This window comes from Hydractinia symbiolongicarpus, chromosome 14, assembly GCF_029227915.1.
Source record: "Hydractinia symbiolongicarpus strain clone_291-10 chromosome 14, HSymV2.1, whole genome shotgun sequence".
Classification (NCBI taxonomy): Eukaryota; Metazoa; Cnidaria; class Hydrozoa; order Anthoathecata; family Hydractiniidae; genus Hydractinia; species Hydractinia symbiolongicarpus.
The window spans coordinates 14,171,435-14,186,977 of NC_079888.1; the positions used below are offsets into that span (position 1 = coordinate 14,171,435).

The 15,543-nt window shown below is 41.7% G+C and overlaps 1 protein-coding gene across 1 annotated transcript; it reads right to left on the reverse strand.

Annotated features, from left to right (window-relative positions):
- Positions 1–949: 949 nt before the first annotated feature.
- On the reverse strand, positions 950–3,647 carry LOC130625836 (uncharacterized). Its single transcript, XM_057440950.1, has 8 exons — positions 3,527–3,647; positions 3,255–3,454; positions 2,927–3,180; positions 2,714–2,852; positions 2,285–2,627; positions 2,087–2,132; positions 1,438–1,503; positions 950–1,324 (listed from the first exon to the last, which is right to left on the reverse strand). The coding sequence occupies exons 2-8, from the start codon at positions 3,436–3,438 to the stop codon at positions 1,202–1,204; spliced, it is 1,155 nt and encodes a 384-aa protein (XP_057296933.1). The 5' UTR covers positions 3,439–3,454; positions 3,527–3,647; the 3' UTR covers positions 950–1,201.
- Positions 3,648–15,543: the final 11,896 nt, after the last annotated feature.

Consider the following 15,543-nt stretch of genomic DNA (forward strand, 5'->3'; position numbering starts at 1 on the left):
TCATGTGTTTTTTTATTCTTGATGACATTTTATTGTAACGATTACACGCTATTTCAAGAACTTGCCTTTCGCGAAAGTCAATTATTTCAAACCATCATTGAAATAATCGTTCGCGAAAGTTATTTCTACAGAGATTTTTATAAAAGTGGCCATTTGCAAAAGCTATTTCCCTTGATTTTGCAAGTTTTTTGACTCGCGAAAGTTCCATCCTGTAAAGTTAGTGATCTATTTAAGCGATTCTTCAAAGTAGAAATAAGACGAAGACTAACGTTTCAATTCTTAATTAGGCTGCCATATTTTTCCACATCCCAATCTTTCGTTAAAATAAGACAACGCGCTGTTGGTACACAACGTTAAAAACGCACACTTTTTTCACCTATCATTTAATCCCTAGAACTATCACACATAATGATTTTTAACATGGTATTGTGTCATCCATAAACAGCATTGTATTGCTAGGTAAGTTGGTAATGCTGAATATGTTAGCAGAAAGAATGTGGACAGCATAATTTGTAGTTTTATTTAAAATGTGATTTTTCTTGATTTAAGTCGTACTGTTTCAGACAATCATATTAAGTCGTACTGTTTCAGACCATCATATTAAATCATTTGTAATCAAGACAACGACGTTTTAGTAAAAGAAAGCCACTACTATTATAATGTGGGAATGGAAAGACAATCAAAAGCAAAAGCTTTATAATGTAAAGTTTTATAAAAAACGGGTTGAGCCGGCTTGAAATACTGTAAAAAGCAGGAAAAAGCTTGAATGGAAAAGTATCACTTTTGTATCGTAAAAACTGTAAGTGTTTTTTCACAGTATGTACATACCATCTTTTTCATTTAGAATAGAATGTATTTATGAATTTGTTTCTTTCTTCAATCAAACAGTTGATGTATTCAAACTCTTTCGGTGTACTTTCACCTTAATTTTTTTAATATCATCGTAAAATATTACTTGATGAAATCTATTCCCTCTAAAATATTTAATACACAATAATTCCGGAAAATATTCATGGTTTATGAAACATAAGGAAACATCGACATGGAGCACCTTTCACCTTCTTTTGTCTGTCCATACACATAATATATAGTTCGAATTAATCCGTTACATGTCTTGTTCTTGTAAAACGTTTATAATTTTGTCTTCCATGTCTGAAGTAACTAAATGCTACATTGTAATTCACATTTTGAGCCTAAGACATTATTTGTATCTTGACGTTGTTTCGTAGCCATCGTAACTTTGGTTATCTTTACATAGACTAGCGTAATTAGCCTGGATAACGTCCTTCTGTGACAATGATAATTCAGTGTAATTTTGACTCTCCTAAAATTATACTTTTAAATATGATGAGCAAAAAATCATCAACTGAATGTAAAATAACAAAAATAACGATAGTTTTTACCACTTGCGCAAGAAGTTACTATACTAATACTAACCTGGTCAGGTTTACTTAATTGAAAATTAACTGAGGTGGGTGATGCAATGTCATCATAAATATCTCCCTGAAATACGATCGTATAACAGTAAAAACCTAACAGTAAAAACCTTGTAAAGGGTTAACTCCACGACTAATATTATAATTGAAAAATTTCTACTTGAAAAATTTCTGCTAGAAAATAATGGTAAATCCCACAAAAATGCACACCTTTTTTGTTCCACAAATTGAATTTTAGTAGAAACCAAATTGTTGTTTTTTTGCTATTTATTGTTATCGTATTTTTAGGATTTTGCCTCAATACCTATCGAACACCATCTTTTAAGTTTGTTTTTTCACTGTTACACAGAAAATTTTAAGTATCCTTTATTTTCGATTTTAAATACTAGTTGAGATATTTCTACTCATCTCGACCAGCAAGGAAAAGAAAATAGTTTTAAAAGGAAAATTAGAAATTGTCAACGCGCATGCTCAGAGTGTTTTTCTCTTAATTCGAGCAGAATGTGGCATGAAATTAACTCTTCGTTTTAATATACGCTATCTGAATCATTTAGAGTTTGTTTCGAAGTCTGGGAATTATTATTGTTCGGTTTTTTCGGTCACAGACCATTCTGGCTGGGGAAACTATATAAGTTCTAACTTGAACTTACCTGAGTACTAGCTTGGTTATCCTTGTTTTTCCAATTTATTGTTATCCTGAAAATCAGCACAATGAATTAAAGCTACCTCCTTTTTTGGTATGGCTTAGCCATTTATCTAGTGCGCTGTATATTTTGCTTTTTGGTAATATTTCTGACGTGTAACAAAGAAACAATAGTGAAGAAAAACGCTTAATATAATATACATACACCAATAGACTTCTCTTTATGCCCACATATATCACGAGAAATTGAATAAGGATAAGTCCTCCCAAAGTACATATGACACCATTAAGTGCATTTTCTCTTTGAGTGCTAGATTTGTAAATGATATTGACACATGTCATATGTGTTGTATTAGTGCGGTTAACTTTCGTCGCTCTTGATGTTCTTATTCTTGCGTTAGTTGTTTCTGCCGTCGTTGTTCCTGCTACCGTTTTTCTTGCTGGTGTTGTTCCCGCTCTTACCGTCGTTTTTCTTGCTTCCGTCGTTGCTGTTGTTGAGGTTGGTGGTGGTGGTGAAGATGTTGTTGCTTTTAATATTGCGATTTGATCTGTCAAAAAATGGTTTATAAAATTATATAATTTGAAAGAAGGAAGATGTACAATGTTGAGTTAAATTTGCTGATTTTCTACTTACACGTAATATTTCCTTCATATTTAATCATCACACATCTTGTCTCGGCATATTTTCCGATATTCTCTCCAGTTTCATTCAAACAATTTATAAATAATTTGATCAACATTCCACCCCAGTGTTTATTAAAAGTTACCTTGAGCTAGAACGCACAATAGTAATTTCATTGTCATCTAAGCTTTATTACCTACTTTCACATAGTTAAGACATACTTACAAATTTGCTTGTATAATTAAATTGATAAATTAAAGACGTATTGATATTTTCACCAATTTTAGAATCCCAAACTGATACATCACTTATGTCAATGTTTTGAGCATCTATTCTCCCGATTGAGTGATTACTACAATTTCCATCTGGAAAATATGCCATCTTTAATAATTTCACCTTCAAACTTAGTGACCTGAATGTCTCCTTCGGAACAAAGCCAATATGGTGACTATTTGAATCGTCAAATTTCCAATCACATCCTAACAAAAAAACTAATCTGTGTTAATGTTATCTTGCAATTTTATCTGCTTGCAAAAATTATTAAAACACGTACCTGCTCCGTTCATGCGAGACTCGCAATATAAAGTTGGCGCCACATTTTGTTTCATAACATAAGTTCCTTCATCACAGATACTACCATTTGTCAGTCTATCTCCATATTTTCTACGTTCAATTTCCAGTGAATATACAAGTGGCAAGCACGAAAGTATTAGTATGATAATATATAGAATACTCATTGTTGAGTCATAAAACCTAAAAGTAATTTTTATCTGATACAGTTTATTTGTTAGAACTTCTTTTTTGGTTTTTAGTCAAATATCCTACCGAATAAAGCCGTTTCGCTAATGCAAGACTCTAAGCAGGCTATGCCTTCTAAAGGATTTCTAAAGGATTTCGGGTTCTTCTTTGCTTGTTCAATGTAAGATGTTACTTTGTTAGAAGTATCTAAACGTGAATAAATCACGAGTGTAAATCACAGATATGAAATTTACTGGCCAACTCAAAAAATCTTATTAGGCGCGTAACACTTACAATCTTAAAAGAAAGCAACATTAATGTCAATAAATAATATTTTTTTCTGACCACTTCAACAATGTCAGCGATACCTGTGATATCTTACCATTTGCATTACAACTGAAATGAAAGTTAACTACAATAAAAACAAACTAAGAGAGATTAAATCACCTTTTAAGCAATGACATCGTAATACCTTTCAGGCTTAATTATTAGTTAAATAAAATTTTGGAAAGTTAATTAAAAAGCAGTATAGGGGTCTATGTCCGACTTTATGCTCTTCTGATTATTAAGGATTGTAAGGACACGTGACTTGCTAATAAGCAACAAGTTTTGTGCATTTTTGCACTTGTTAGTTTTTACATGAATTTATTAATAACATAATTATTAACCAAGTGATATAAAAGAATCATCATTGTCACTAACTTTATATTGCCATGGAAGGGCATTAAATTTGCAGTTGGGTTAACCAGAATTAAAAAATAAAATATAGTTATCAATAAGTTACCATATAGTGTGCGGGCATTGATGTCTTTAATGTCGAGTTGATAAAACTTTAAGTCTATGGTCTATGTTGTTTCATAAAGTCTTACATCAAAACTTAATGGCATATTTTGGTTTCATAGAACAACTTAAACGAAACTTGTAATCAACATTTCTATCGGGATTAAATCTAAGGAGATTAAGTACTAAAGAAATTATGCGAGAAGACATTATTTATTACGGATTGCAAAAATGGTAGTGAACTTAGAAAAATTTAGAGCATCTACAATCAAATTACAAATTTCGTCAAAATTTACCTGTGGGAAGAAAATTGGGTAAATAAATCAAAAAAAAAAAACTTTGCACAATAGTGTGTAGCTACAATATAATGCAATAGGCGTTAGCAATTGTAGCCGCAAAGAATGTTTAGAATGGCTAAAAAATATATGTCAGCGTGCCACAGGAAATTTCCAAGAACTTCACATAAAAACTAGAACGTTTATCCGATAACTAGTTATTTGTATATCCTCGTCTAGTAAATCAAGACAGCTAGTAATTCTGTTAATTTTGTCTAGTGACCAATTCAGTGACGGTGTGTTGCAACAGTCAGGATATGGGATCAGGTGAAAGTAAGGCATGAGACAGTCTAACTGCATGTTAAATTGGGGCAATGTTAAACCACATTAATATTAAATATTTGACGTAATTTCTAATATTAGAAAAATTAAATTGTTTGGAAGTAATAGATATATTATCTGAACGTATTTTTCTGTTATTAGTTACCTCAACGTCTTTTCGACCGACACAATATCAATGTTGATACAACGTCGAATGAAAGACGTTGTTTCGGCAATCTAAAAAAACAATCAGCCTCTTGCTATTTCACGTCGATCAACCGACGTTTATTCAACGCTGAACCCGCAACCATTATTATCAACGTTTACACAACGTTGGATAAGCCGTACTGTTGCTAGAGTAACGAATATGTGCTATTGTTAAAGATTGCAAGAGGAACAAATCCTAACAAACCCTATCAAACTATAATTTAATATAAGTCTATATTAATAACAGCTAGTATAGTACACCCTCATGAGTATAGTTTAGGTTTTCTACGGTCAAAACCCCTATTAAAAACGCTGCTTTTAGATCCCTAAAAAATCTGTGACGTCACAGATTTCATCATGCCTCAAATGAGTAAACAAGTCACGTGACATCATCAAAAATGACGGCACTCGACAAAACTGCTGACATCAACAAACGCGCATGCGCAAATTTGTTTGAGTAGAAAGGGAAATTCCCTACTCAAATTGCGACCGCTGTTAGTTGAAGTTTGAATGTACTTATAATAAAGAGAAATGAGTTGGTTCAAGAATGCAATCACCAAGCTATACAGCGCTGTCTCAGCGCCAGTAGCAGCAACTTGCGATGCTCTTGCGGATCGACTACAGAGCGTGCGTGAGCGAGCCTCCAAGGCCAACGCTGCACGATGAAACCGAAGCCGAAGCGCGAGAGGACTTTTACGATGCTGGAGACATACAAGACGAATACAGCGGAGTCGAAGACATCAAGCACATGTTCCCACAAGAGAAAAACCGATCCGAAGGGGTCGTAGAGATTCAGCACATTTTTGACGAAAATGACACACAGATGTTGGAAGACGGAAATCGTGTCAAGACATGGCGGTTCAACAAGAACCTTAATCAGCCACTGGCGGAGGCCATCATGCGAAAATTACGCCCTACATAGATATGAGAGTCAAGGTAGTCTACAGTTTTGCTTGCACCATTTACGAAGCAGGAGGTGGCACGGCTCCGTATCGCAAAACCAAGGGAAGCGGAGGATCACTTACGACCCTAGCTGACATCGAGGCATTTGTTGAAAAATGTGAAATGCAGCGATTAGATCTAGGAGATCATGAGTTTTGGGGGAAGGCGTACTTGCCACCAGAAAGAACAATCGAGACCCCAGGATCGTACGAAGGGAAAATAGTCTTCAACCATGTACAGATCAAGATCATAGCGAAGAGGGAGCCTTTACTTGGATGTGGACCTTTGCCAGACTGGTTGCGAAAGAAGAGGTGCATCTACAGCTTTGACAAGGAGGATGAGAGAACCGACAATTTGTGTGTCTGGAGATGTCTTGCCGTACACTACTGGGGAGAGCGAAGTCAGTGTGAAAAGCATATCATGCGAGAAGCTCTCGCACTAGCACGCGAGTACTACGAGAATCCCCAACTAAATGGGAAAGAAGTACGTGCTACGAAGCTCGTTGACTTCGAGGGCATAGCAAAGCGTTTCAAGATCAACATCAGAGTCTTTGAACCCAAGACCGACTCTGAGAAAGCGCCATGGAGACTCGTGTACGGTCAGAATCAATAAAAAAAAGATTTAGACACAATCAACCTTGGTATGCTGGATGGACACTGTTTCTACATCAAGGATTTAGACGTACTGGCACGACAGAAATGGGAATGCGAAGCCTGCAAGCAAATGTTTGCAAGCAGCGGAGATCTTACGAGACATAAAAATATATGTGAAGGAGAAAAGCCGACTATCATCTGCAAGGGCAAGAAGGTCCAGCGCATGCCTAGAAAGTCACAGAAGGTGTTTTACGGTGAGGGCTTCAGCTATGACGCTTGTAAATGGCTCGAGCACATGTCGAGGGAAACTGGAAGGCACATCCATCACGCGCTGTGTGGGCATGGAGGAGAACGAGTCTTACGCTATGGCAAAAAGGAAAACCAAGTCTACCTTGTAGACGGATATGAACCTCAGACTAAGACAGTCTATGAGTATCACGGCTGCAAGTGGCACGGATGCCCCTGCCAAGGAACAAACACGAATAAATATCGATATACGGCCACCAAGTCCACGGAGGAAGGCATCCGAAAACTTGGCAACAACCTCGTGACAGTGTGGGAGTGTGAGAGCCCACCCAAAGCCAAGAGGTACTTCAAGAAAGAATTTCGACCCTATTCTCACTACATCGTGTTTGATTTCGAGGCCCTCATGCTCCCTCTGAATCAGCGGCAAACATCCGATCTAACATACATCTCGAAGCATGTGCCGGTCAGCGTCGCCATTCACGATAGTCTGAACGGAGATCCAACGCTCCTGGAGCACGATGATCCCAAGATCTTGGTTGAACGATTTGTGGAGCAGCTCGAAAAGAAACACGCCCTCATCGTGAAATAGGTGGAAAGGATGTACCCGAGACCCGATGATTTTGACATGCTTCCAGACAAGACTCAGAAGGCATGGAACGAATGGGTAAACCAAGTGGCCGTGATCGGCTTCAATAGTGGCAAGTATGACCTGAACATGATCAAGCGGTACTTTGTCGATCAAATTGCCAAAGACGATAGCGAAAAGATCAATGTGGCGAAGAAACACAACGACTACATGTTCCTCACGACCTCGAGGTTCAAATTTCTCGATATCAAAAATTTTCTCGCTCCTGGTATGAGCTACGACCGATGGTGCAAGTCTCTGGATTGCAAGCTCGAAAAGCTGGTGTTCCCACACGAGTGGCTGACAAGATATGACAAGCTAACCCACGTCGGACCCGTGGCGTACGAACACTTCTATAGCAGTCTTAGTGGGAAAAACACCCTCTCTCCTGAAGAGTACGAAACATTCCGTGCAGAGTTTTACAAGCGAGGCTGCGTCACCATGATGGACTGGTTGCGTGAGTACAATTTAGCCAATGTGGAACCCTTCATCGAAGCCGTGGACAAGACAAGGCTGCAGTACTACGACGACGAGATAGATATTTTGAAAAACGCGGTAAGCATTCCAGGCGTATCGATGCGCTACGTCTTGAACAAGTCTCTACGACTAAATCCAAAGCTAGAGCTATACACGCCAGGAGAACCGTGCAAGCACAAGTGTAAGGTAGACTGCTACCAACGGTCTTGCAAGGCGTGCAAAAAGGTGCAAAAGGCTTGCACTGAGTGCACGAAGAATGAGGCCTACGAGCTCTTGCAGACGGGCATGGTGGGAGGGCCTGTCATCGTGTTCTGTAGGTACCACGAGAGAGACCTGACGGGTATCAGATCCCACATCTACCAGGTGCCACGGAAGTGCAAAACTGTTCTGGGGCTTGACGCGAACATGCTGTACCCGAGTACGTTGATGCAAGACTTTCCTTGTGGGAAGAAGAAGCTGGTCAAGATCAACCCACCCACGGCTGAGCACAACATCAGACTGTTGACAGAAGGGGTGCAGAGCGGCAGCTTATTCAGTTTTGCGCAGGTCGACATCGAGGTCCCGAAGGAGCTGTAGGACAAATTCAGTGAGATTGCTCCACTGTTTGTCGTGAAAGAGATACCCGACGATCAAATCCCCGAACACATGCACGAGTACCTGACAGCCACAGAGCGAAAGCGTGTTCCAGGTACGCGTAAGCTCCTAGGGTTGATGAAAGCTGAAAAGATCCTGCTCTATACACCTCTGTTGAAATGGTACCTTGACCATGGCCTGAAAGTGACGGCTTTTTACCAGTACCTCAAGTACAAACGAGGTAAACCGTTTGCCTGGTTTCCGGAAGAAATTGCCGATGCACGACGACAAGCCGATAAAGACCCCGACAAGCGCATCGCGGGAGATACGGCCAAGTTGAAGGGGAAGTCGTTCTATGGGAAAATGATCGAGGACCAAGCGAGGCACGCGAACACCACCTTTACGAGAGATGAAAAGAAGGTGGATGCAGCGATGAGATCGCCGTACCTTGAAGATCTTGAAGAAATAGGTGATGCTTACGAGATCCGAGAAGGAAAGAAAAAGGTGCATATCGACAGAGCGTACCAGTGCGGCATTGCGGTGTACCAGCTGGCCAAATTGCGCATGCTTGAGAAGAGTTGCGAGATCTCGTTCGCCCTGAACTGCTTGACGAGTACGACAAAGACGTGAAAAACTGGCTTGTCACCGATAACTACTCGAGTCGAATAGGAGGTCTGTTTAAGCTTGAGTTTATAGGTTTTAGAATGATCGCTGACTCAATCAAGTGTTACTTTGTGGAAGGAAAGGAAGGCACAAAGTTTTCGTGTAAAGGCATGTTGAACAAGCAGAACGCTATGATATGGGAGAGGTATAAGGACGCGTTGAATGGCTCTATTGACACTGTGAAAAACGTAGGTTTCCAGGTGCGCAACCAGGGGATGGTTACGTACGAACAAAACAAGCGGGGCCTCTCGGCGTTCTATGATAAGCGGAAGTTACTCGAGGATGGCATCCACACAGTACCGCTAGAGTTGTAGGTCGCGTTGAATAGATTTGTGTTGTTTTTTTTCACAACTTTGAGTCACTCCTCTTCAGTATAAAGCGGTAGAAACAAGATCAAACTCATTTGCCTCATCCATTCAAAAATGATAAACACATTTCTGAATAAGCAAGAGGTTTTATACATGATGCGCAAATGAGCTAGCCGGTGATGCGTGAATATTCACACAGGTAGTACTCAAGGTGATACTGAATAGTTTTATACGAAGCTCGAATTATAGTAAAATTGTGGGAACAGGCTTAGTTCCTGGCGGAAGGGTAGGGGTGTGCGGGCGAGAGCACGTCCTAGCTGGAAGCGGCCGTCTCGCCCCGGTTTCTCCCACACTGTGCCACGACGGGAAAAATTGTGCCAGTCGGGACGGTTAAATGTCAGTGCTAGGAACGGCCTCTGTAAGTGCTCACTTAAAAAGGTGGGTTTCGTTAATGCGTAGTACAAGCACGACATTCTGTATAGAGTATAAAGAGCAAGTGCGCTAAGCCTGCAAAGCAGGACAGCACTGAAAAACACCTCGGATATGGTGAACCAAAGGCTCTGAGTGGTATACTCACAGAATCAAAAATCCTCTGGGTTCAAACAACAACAACAACAAAAACAACAAAAACCTAGAGGGTTCCCTTGCAAGGGTTTTGTTTTGAAAAAAAAAAATGATGAACGACATAGGCCTCACTGTAGCAATAATTCTTCCGTACGTCTTGATCGTGCTCTGCTTTTTGCGCTATAGGAGGCTTCTAATAAAGATGTCTGTAATCTCAGAAATATTTGACGAAGTCGACACACCAGCAGAAGCTTTTGAACATCGTGAAAAACATATCGACAAACGTCAAGCTTTGAAAGAAGCTATACGCAAAGGCAAACAGCATCTCTTGCCGAAGAAATGTACTGAAAGCTTTGCTGACAAGGCATCAGATGAGGTGATCGAAAAAGCGTATGCGGAATCCGTTTAACGTGAAATTCACGAGAAAGGAGAAAAGACCGCCAAGGCACTATCTTCACATGCGATTAGCATGTACGCGAAGGCCGTAGGTAATGTTGTTCAACTCGATAGTGCGGAGGGTCTGAAAAAAGACATCGAGGAAGATCTGATTATCAAGGACTTCATGGCAGATTTGGGGATCCTCGTCCACTACGCCTTTGGGAAATTTCTGTCTCCGCTCTTGGTGGCTGCTCACACGATTAACCACGTCTCCGTGAAGCATGTGTCCAAGACAGATGAAAAGCGAGATGACGAACAGCAAGAAAAAGATGGGAAACAGTCTTTCAAAGTTTCACATGAGCAATCGTGAAAATATTGATAGTGTAAGCAAGGGGAAATTGGGGAGAACAGGAGCACGGTACACAGATTGGTGCAGCATTTACGGTGACTCACACTCACGCGCTTGGGTAATCCTGACACCAGAAGCTGATCGCTTTCCGCCACAAGCGTGTAATTTAGTGAGGACTTCGTATAAGAACGCAATAGAATACGCTGGCAGAAAAGGTTTGAATGCCTCCAGATGTATTCTTTGAATGATCAAGATCTAGCCGTCTTGATGTAAAAAAAGAAGTGATTTTTGTACGTCTCACGACTTATAAGATAAATGTGTGAAGAACAAACACAATCTAGGCAAGTCATAACCAAGAAGAATGAAGGTCGTGTTGCTGCTGGCAAGAGACTTGCTGAATGGAATCGCAAGAACAGGGCTGACTTACAGAAGAACGTGCCAAAAGTACTTCGAAAGAGGGTCAGGACAGTGCATATCTCTATGGCGCTGGAGGTATTGCCGTACTTGCCGCTTGCGTGGCAGTCTATTACATACGTAAGCAGCCCGTAGCGGCTCACCAGCCTGCTGAAACCCCAGAGCCATCGCCTGGCGGCCGTGTCAGCGGAAGGGCGAAGCCCGTCTCCGCAGGAGTACGTGCGCCTCAGCAGCACACGCAAAAGCAACGCGAAGAGCGTCAACCTGATATCGACATTTTTAAGATGCGGTAGGCACATAATATGAATGAGCAAAGAGTATGAGAAAGAAGTCGTTGATTCATTATGGCAGGCGTTGCGCCTTGGATGATATGCGATCGTTTTAGCCCTTGGCGGAAAGAAAATTTTAGGTGTCCCTGCCCCGTCTACGAAGATGGATATCCAAGACGGTGCGAAGCTTACCGGCTATATGACGGGAGCGATATTATTCGACGATTATGCGATAAAACAAGGGTGGTATAAACGTTCCCTAATGCCTCCGAAATAACTGTCCAGCGAAAAAGCCGTGTTTGTCGTGGAGGGCAAACACAGCTTTGAATAAAATGACTCTAGACATTGTCAAAGACCCGCATACAGCGATCTTCTCGGGACCCACCTCGTGTGGCAAAACGCAGAGAATCCTCGACCTCCTGGAGAACGAGTACAGGCACCATTTCGACAACATTGTCATTCTCTGCCCTACAATCCGCTGGAACAAGACCTATCTCGAGAGGTCCTCGCTGTGGAAAGATGACTACGTGATTCTGGTGGAGCCCAAGGAGCAGCTGTTCGAGTGTATCCAAAAACTGTCGTCGTTGCTGGCGGGCAAAGAGACGTTGTTTATCGTTCATGATATGATAGCCGACGAGAGTCTCGACAAAAAACGTCAATCCCTGCTTGAGCTTGCCATCAGCGGTAGACATCGCAAACACAGTCTCTGGTTACTCACTCAAAGCTACACGGCCATCCCGAAGAACCTTCGAAGGCAAAAAAAGCAGCTATTCATGTGGTACCCCTCGGAAAGGAGCGACATGAAAATGGTTGACGAAGAGACCAATATGATCAACGACTGGGAGACTATCAAGACTGAATTGAAAAAGTCCAAGCACGCTTGCTTGTACGTAAGACTGGAGCATCCTAGAAGTTACAAGATTGTTGGATGCAAGTTAAACTCTTGACATGTAAGAAAAGATGGATGATGCGAGCGTAATTAAAGCTCTGTATCAGGCTCTTTTGAGAGCCCATGACAGACTGATAGATGCAGTGAATGATGACGGTGACAGCAAACTGGTAAACACGACTCGGGATATTGAAGAGTTATGCGAAAAATATCCCTGGCTTCCTCAGCTTGGTGTTCGTTATTGGATCTAGTAATTTTGTGACATTTTGCGAATCACAAAATCCATAGTTGAGCCTTGGCGTGTATAAGAAAGATGTCTTCTCAACTTGGCCTGTGCAACGCCGTGCCTGCTGGAGCGATCGAAACCTTGTATGACGAGCACTCGCAGCCGCGCTTCAAGTGTGCTGATCTTGGTAGATTTTTAGGAATCCCTGACATTGCGACGACTTACAGAGACGTAAAAACAACGCCTCGTCGTGATATGAAAGGGTTGGTTTTAAACCGAACATTTCAAGAACCAAAACATGCTAATCCTCACGATATGTTTGTGACACTAGGTGGAGCTCTTGAGATGGCAGACCGTTCTAGAAAACCTAAAGCCATCGAGCTTACCAAGTGGCTAGCGCGAAAAGGTATAGAAAAGCTGCAAGATGAAGTACAAGAGCAACGGCAAGCTATCGATGAAAGAGACGTAGCCATTGCGATCCTTGACGAAGATCTTGAAGACAGGGATAGACAACTTATGGTGCTGGAGGATGATCTTGAAGAAAAAGATAGACAACTTGCGGTACAGGAGCAAGAAATCATAGAGCTACGACAGCGACATGTTTCACGTGCGCAAGATCCTCGAAAAGACAACGCGATCATGATTTAAAGCAAGCATACTGCATCAGACGATGATCAGTGCCATCGTCTTCCCTACTACTGTGCACGTGTTCAAAGACGGAATATCTCCACCAAAAGGAGATGGCTTAGGGACAACTATCCAAACTGTGAAGAGATTGTGCTCATCGATAATCCCAACGGGATGCACGCGTTCAATCGATTCGAAGAGGAAGGACACGTAGAACGGTATCAATGCCGCGACGATTTGTATGACCTGGGAGTGCCTGCGCTCGAAGACTAGCGAGACTCAACTTTTTTGTAGCTTCACGAGGCTACAAAAATATCGTCGGCTTACCACTAACATGCTCGGGAGGTACTTGAACATCTTCCGGAATTTCCATGAGTTCTTGTGAAACAAAGATTCTTTCAGGTGCTCCTGCGGAGACGCTAGGCGATCCACCTGCAAGATAGTACAACAGACGGCTACCAGCCTCGATGCGGTTGAGTCTATACGTCTTTTTGCTCCACCAGGCGTCAGTAGCACGTCTTCTCGCATCACCATGCTCTTCTCCCAGTTGTAGCAGGTACAAGTAAAGACCGTACTCAGGTAAAGGCTTTTTCTGTTGGTACTCCTGGTCTTTCGTAAGCGGTACCTCATCCATCTTGATCGCTTTTGAAGGTTTCATGCCGATCATGACAGTTTTGGTGTTATTCATGCTTTTGACGATAGTGTACAGATGTTTGACCCATGTGGTACTAGTCTCTTCAGAGACCAACTCTTGTGCATCCTGGGACTTGAACAGTCTCTCCGCGAGCACCTTGTTATAGGACTCGACAAAGGTGGTACTTGGTAGTTGCGCGCTTGAGTTCGACGCCCTTGCCCTCTAGCAGTTTCGTCACATCTGACTTGAACTCACTACCGTTGTCGCACTGGAAGATCTTCGGATAGCGTAAAGGTCCTGCTTTGTAAATGTCCTTGATCAAGTCAGCGACTTCGCTGGCTTTCTTCATTCTCAATGGTCTAGCTACCTTGTAGCGCGAGGCTACATCGATCCCTGTGAGGATATATTTGTACACGTTGCTGTAGACTTTGTCATGAGGCATGTAGAGCAAGTCAAATTGGTGCATTTCATTAGGTTTTTTAATGGTAAAATGCGGGTAATCAATCCTTTTAGGTCCTTGAATATGTCTAAGCCATAAGAGTTGCCTAGACAGCCAGTGTACCACTTTCTTTTTAGGTAGTCCACTCTGCTCAGCGAGCAATTTAACAGCCTTCCGACCAGTCCAGAGATTTTCAGGGGTATAGTAAATACTGCTCATTTTTTCTACCTCCTTCTCTGTGGGAATATGTGTTACTCCTTTCGACATGTTTATTACATGTCGAAAACATTTTACATATACTTGTACGCGACCAACCCCAGAAGGGCTACGGATCCTACGATAAACGCCAGCTCGCCGTCTTGTTGTTGCTTGGAAGGTGTGTAAAAATCGGATAGTTTTGGAGCTTTTTTGATCGTTGCGATATAGTACTCCCTCATGCCTTCATCGAGCTCCTTCAAGCTCTCTCCAGCTTGCCTTTTCAGCTCTCGTTGATGGTTATACCAATCGATCTTAGCCTGCCGATCTCTTACCCACTGTTGCTGAGCTGCTTGAAGTTGTTCAATTGCTTTATCATGCCGTTTCCGTTCCTCTTCGCCATGGCCTGACAGCTTACTGAACAGGAAATTTGATCTGCCAAAGGCTAATGCATTAATCGCAGCACCAGCCACAAGAACACCGATAGTTGCCATTTATTTTCAGTATTCCACAGAGTGAAATCTACCATCTAAGATGTTCAGCTGAGCATCCTGAAGTAGGAAAACGTAGCATTTAATATTCCCGGTTGTTCCGTCTGCCTTCTTTGTCATATGCAACGTTATACCGTCTGACAATCTCTGTAATTGCCTTCCGGAACCGTGGAGACTATGATCGGGTGATGCTCGAAAATCAAAAAACAGGGCGTATCTCTCTGTGAAGAACTGCCCAATCGTCACCTCCGAATCGTGGCTACAGAATAAGTTTACGATCTGCTCGAGGTGATCTTTCGGGAGCATCGCGTGCGTGTAGAGCTCATTAGGCTCACCCTCGACAGTGATCGAGATTTTTTCGATTTTTGGGTTGTAAAACACCTCGTTAGCGCCCGGGTAAGCCTTCACTTTTCGAGGGTCTACAAAGAGCAGTAAAACGCCTACCAAATTTTTTGCAGGCGTATCAATTTGCAAATTGTAGCTTGTGTCAGCCTTTTTCATCGTGACAACCTTGCTACGGAGTACCCTTCCATAGGGTAGCGCAAAACGACTATACCGTGACATCATAGCGCTCGCGAGACCCTCGTTATTAACCTTGTCAAACTCTAGTGTGATATTA

What these genes read in the sequence shown, in the direction of transcription:
- LOC130625836 (XM_057440950.1), bottom strand. Translation starts at nt 3,438, where the DNA reads ATGAGTATTCTATATATTATCATACTAATACTTTCGTGCTTGCCACTT. An exon ending in GTCTCGCATGAACGGAGCAG is followed by an intron (nt 3,181 to 3,254) that starts GTACGTGTTTTA and finishes TTTTTTTGTTAG; the next exon opens with GATGTGATTGGAAATTTGAC. An exon ending in ATAAAGAGAAGTCTATTGGT is followed by an intron (nt 2,133 to 2,284) that starts GTATGTATATTA and finishes GCTGATTTTCAG; the next exon opens with GATAACAATAAATTGGAAAA.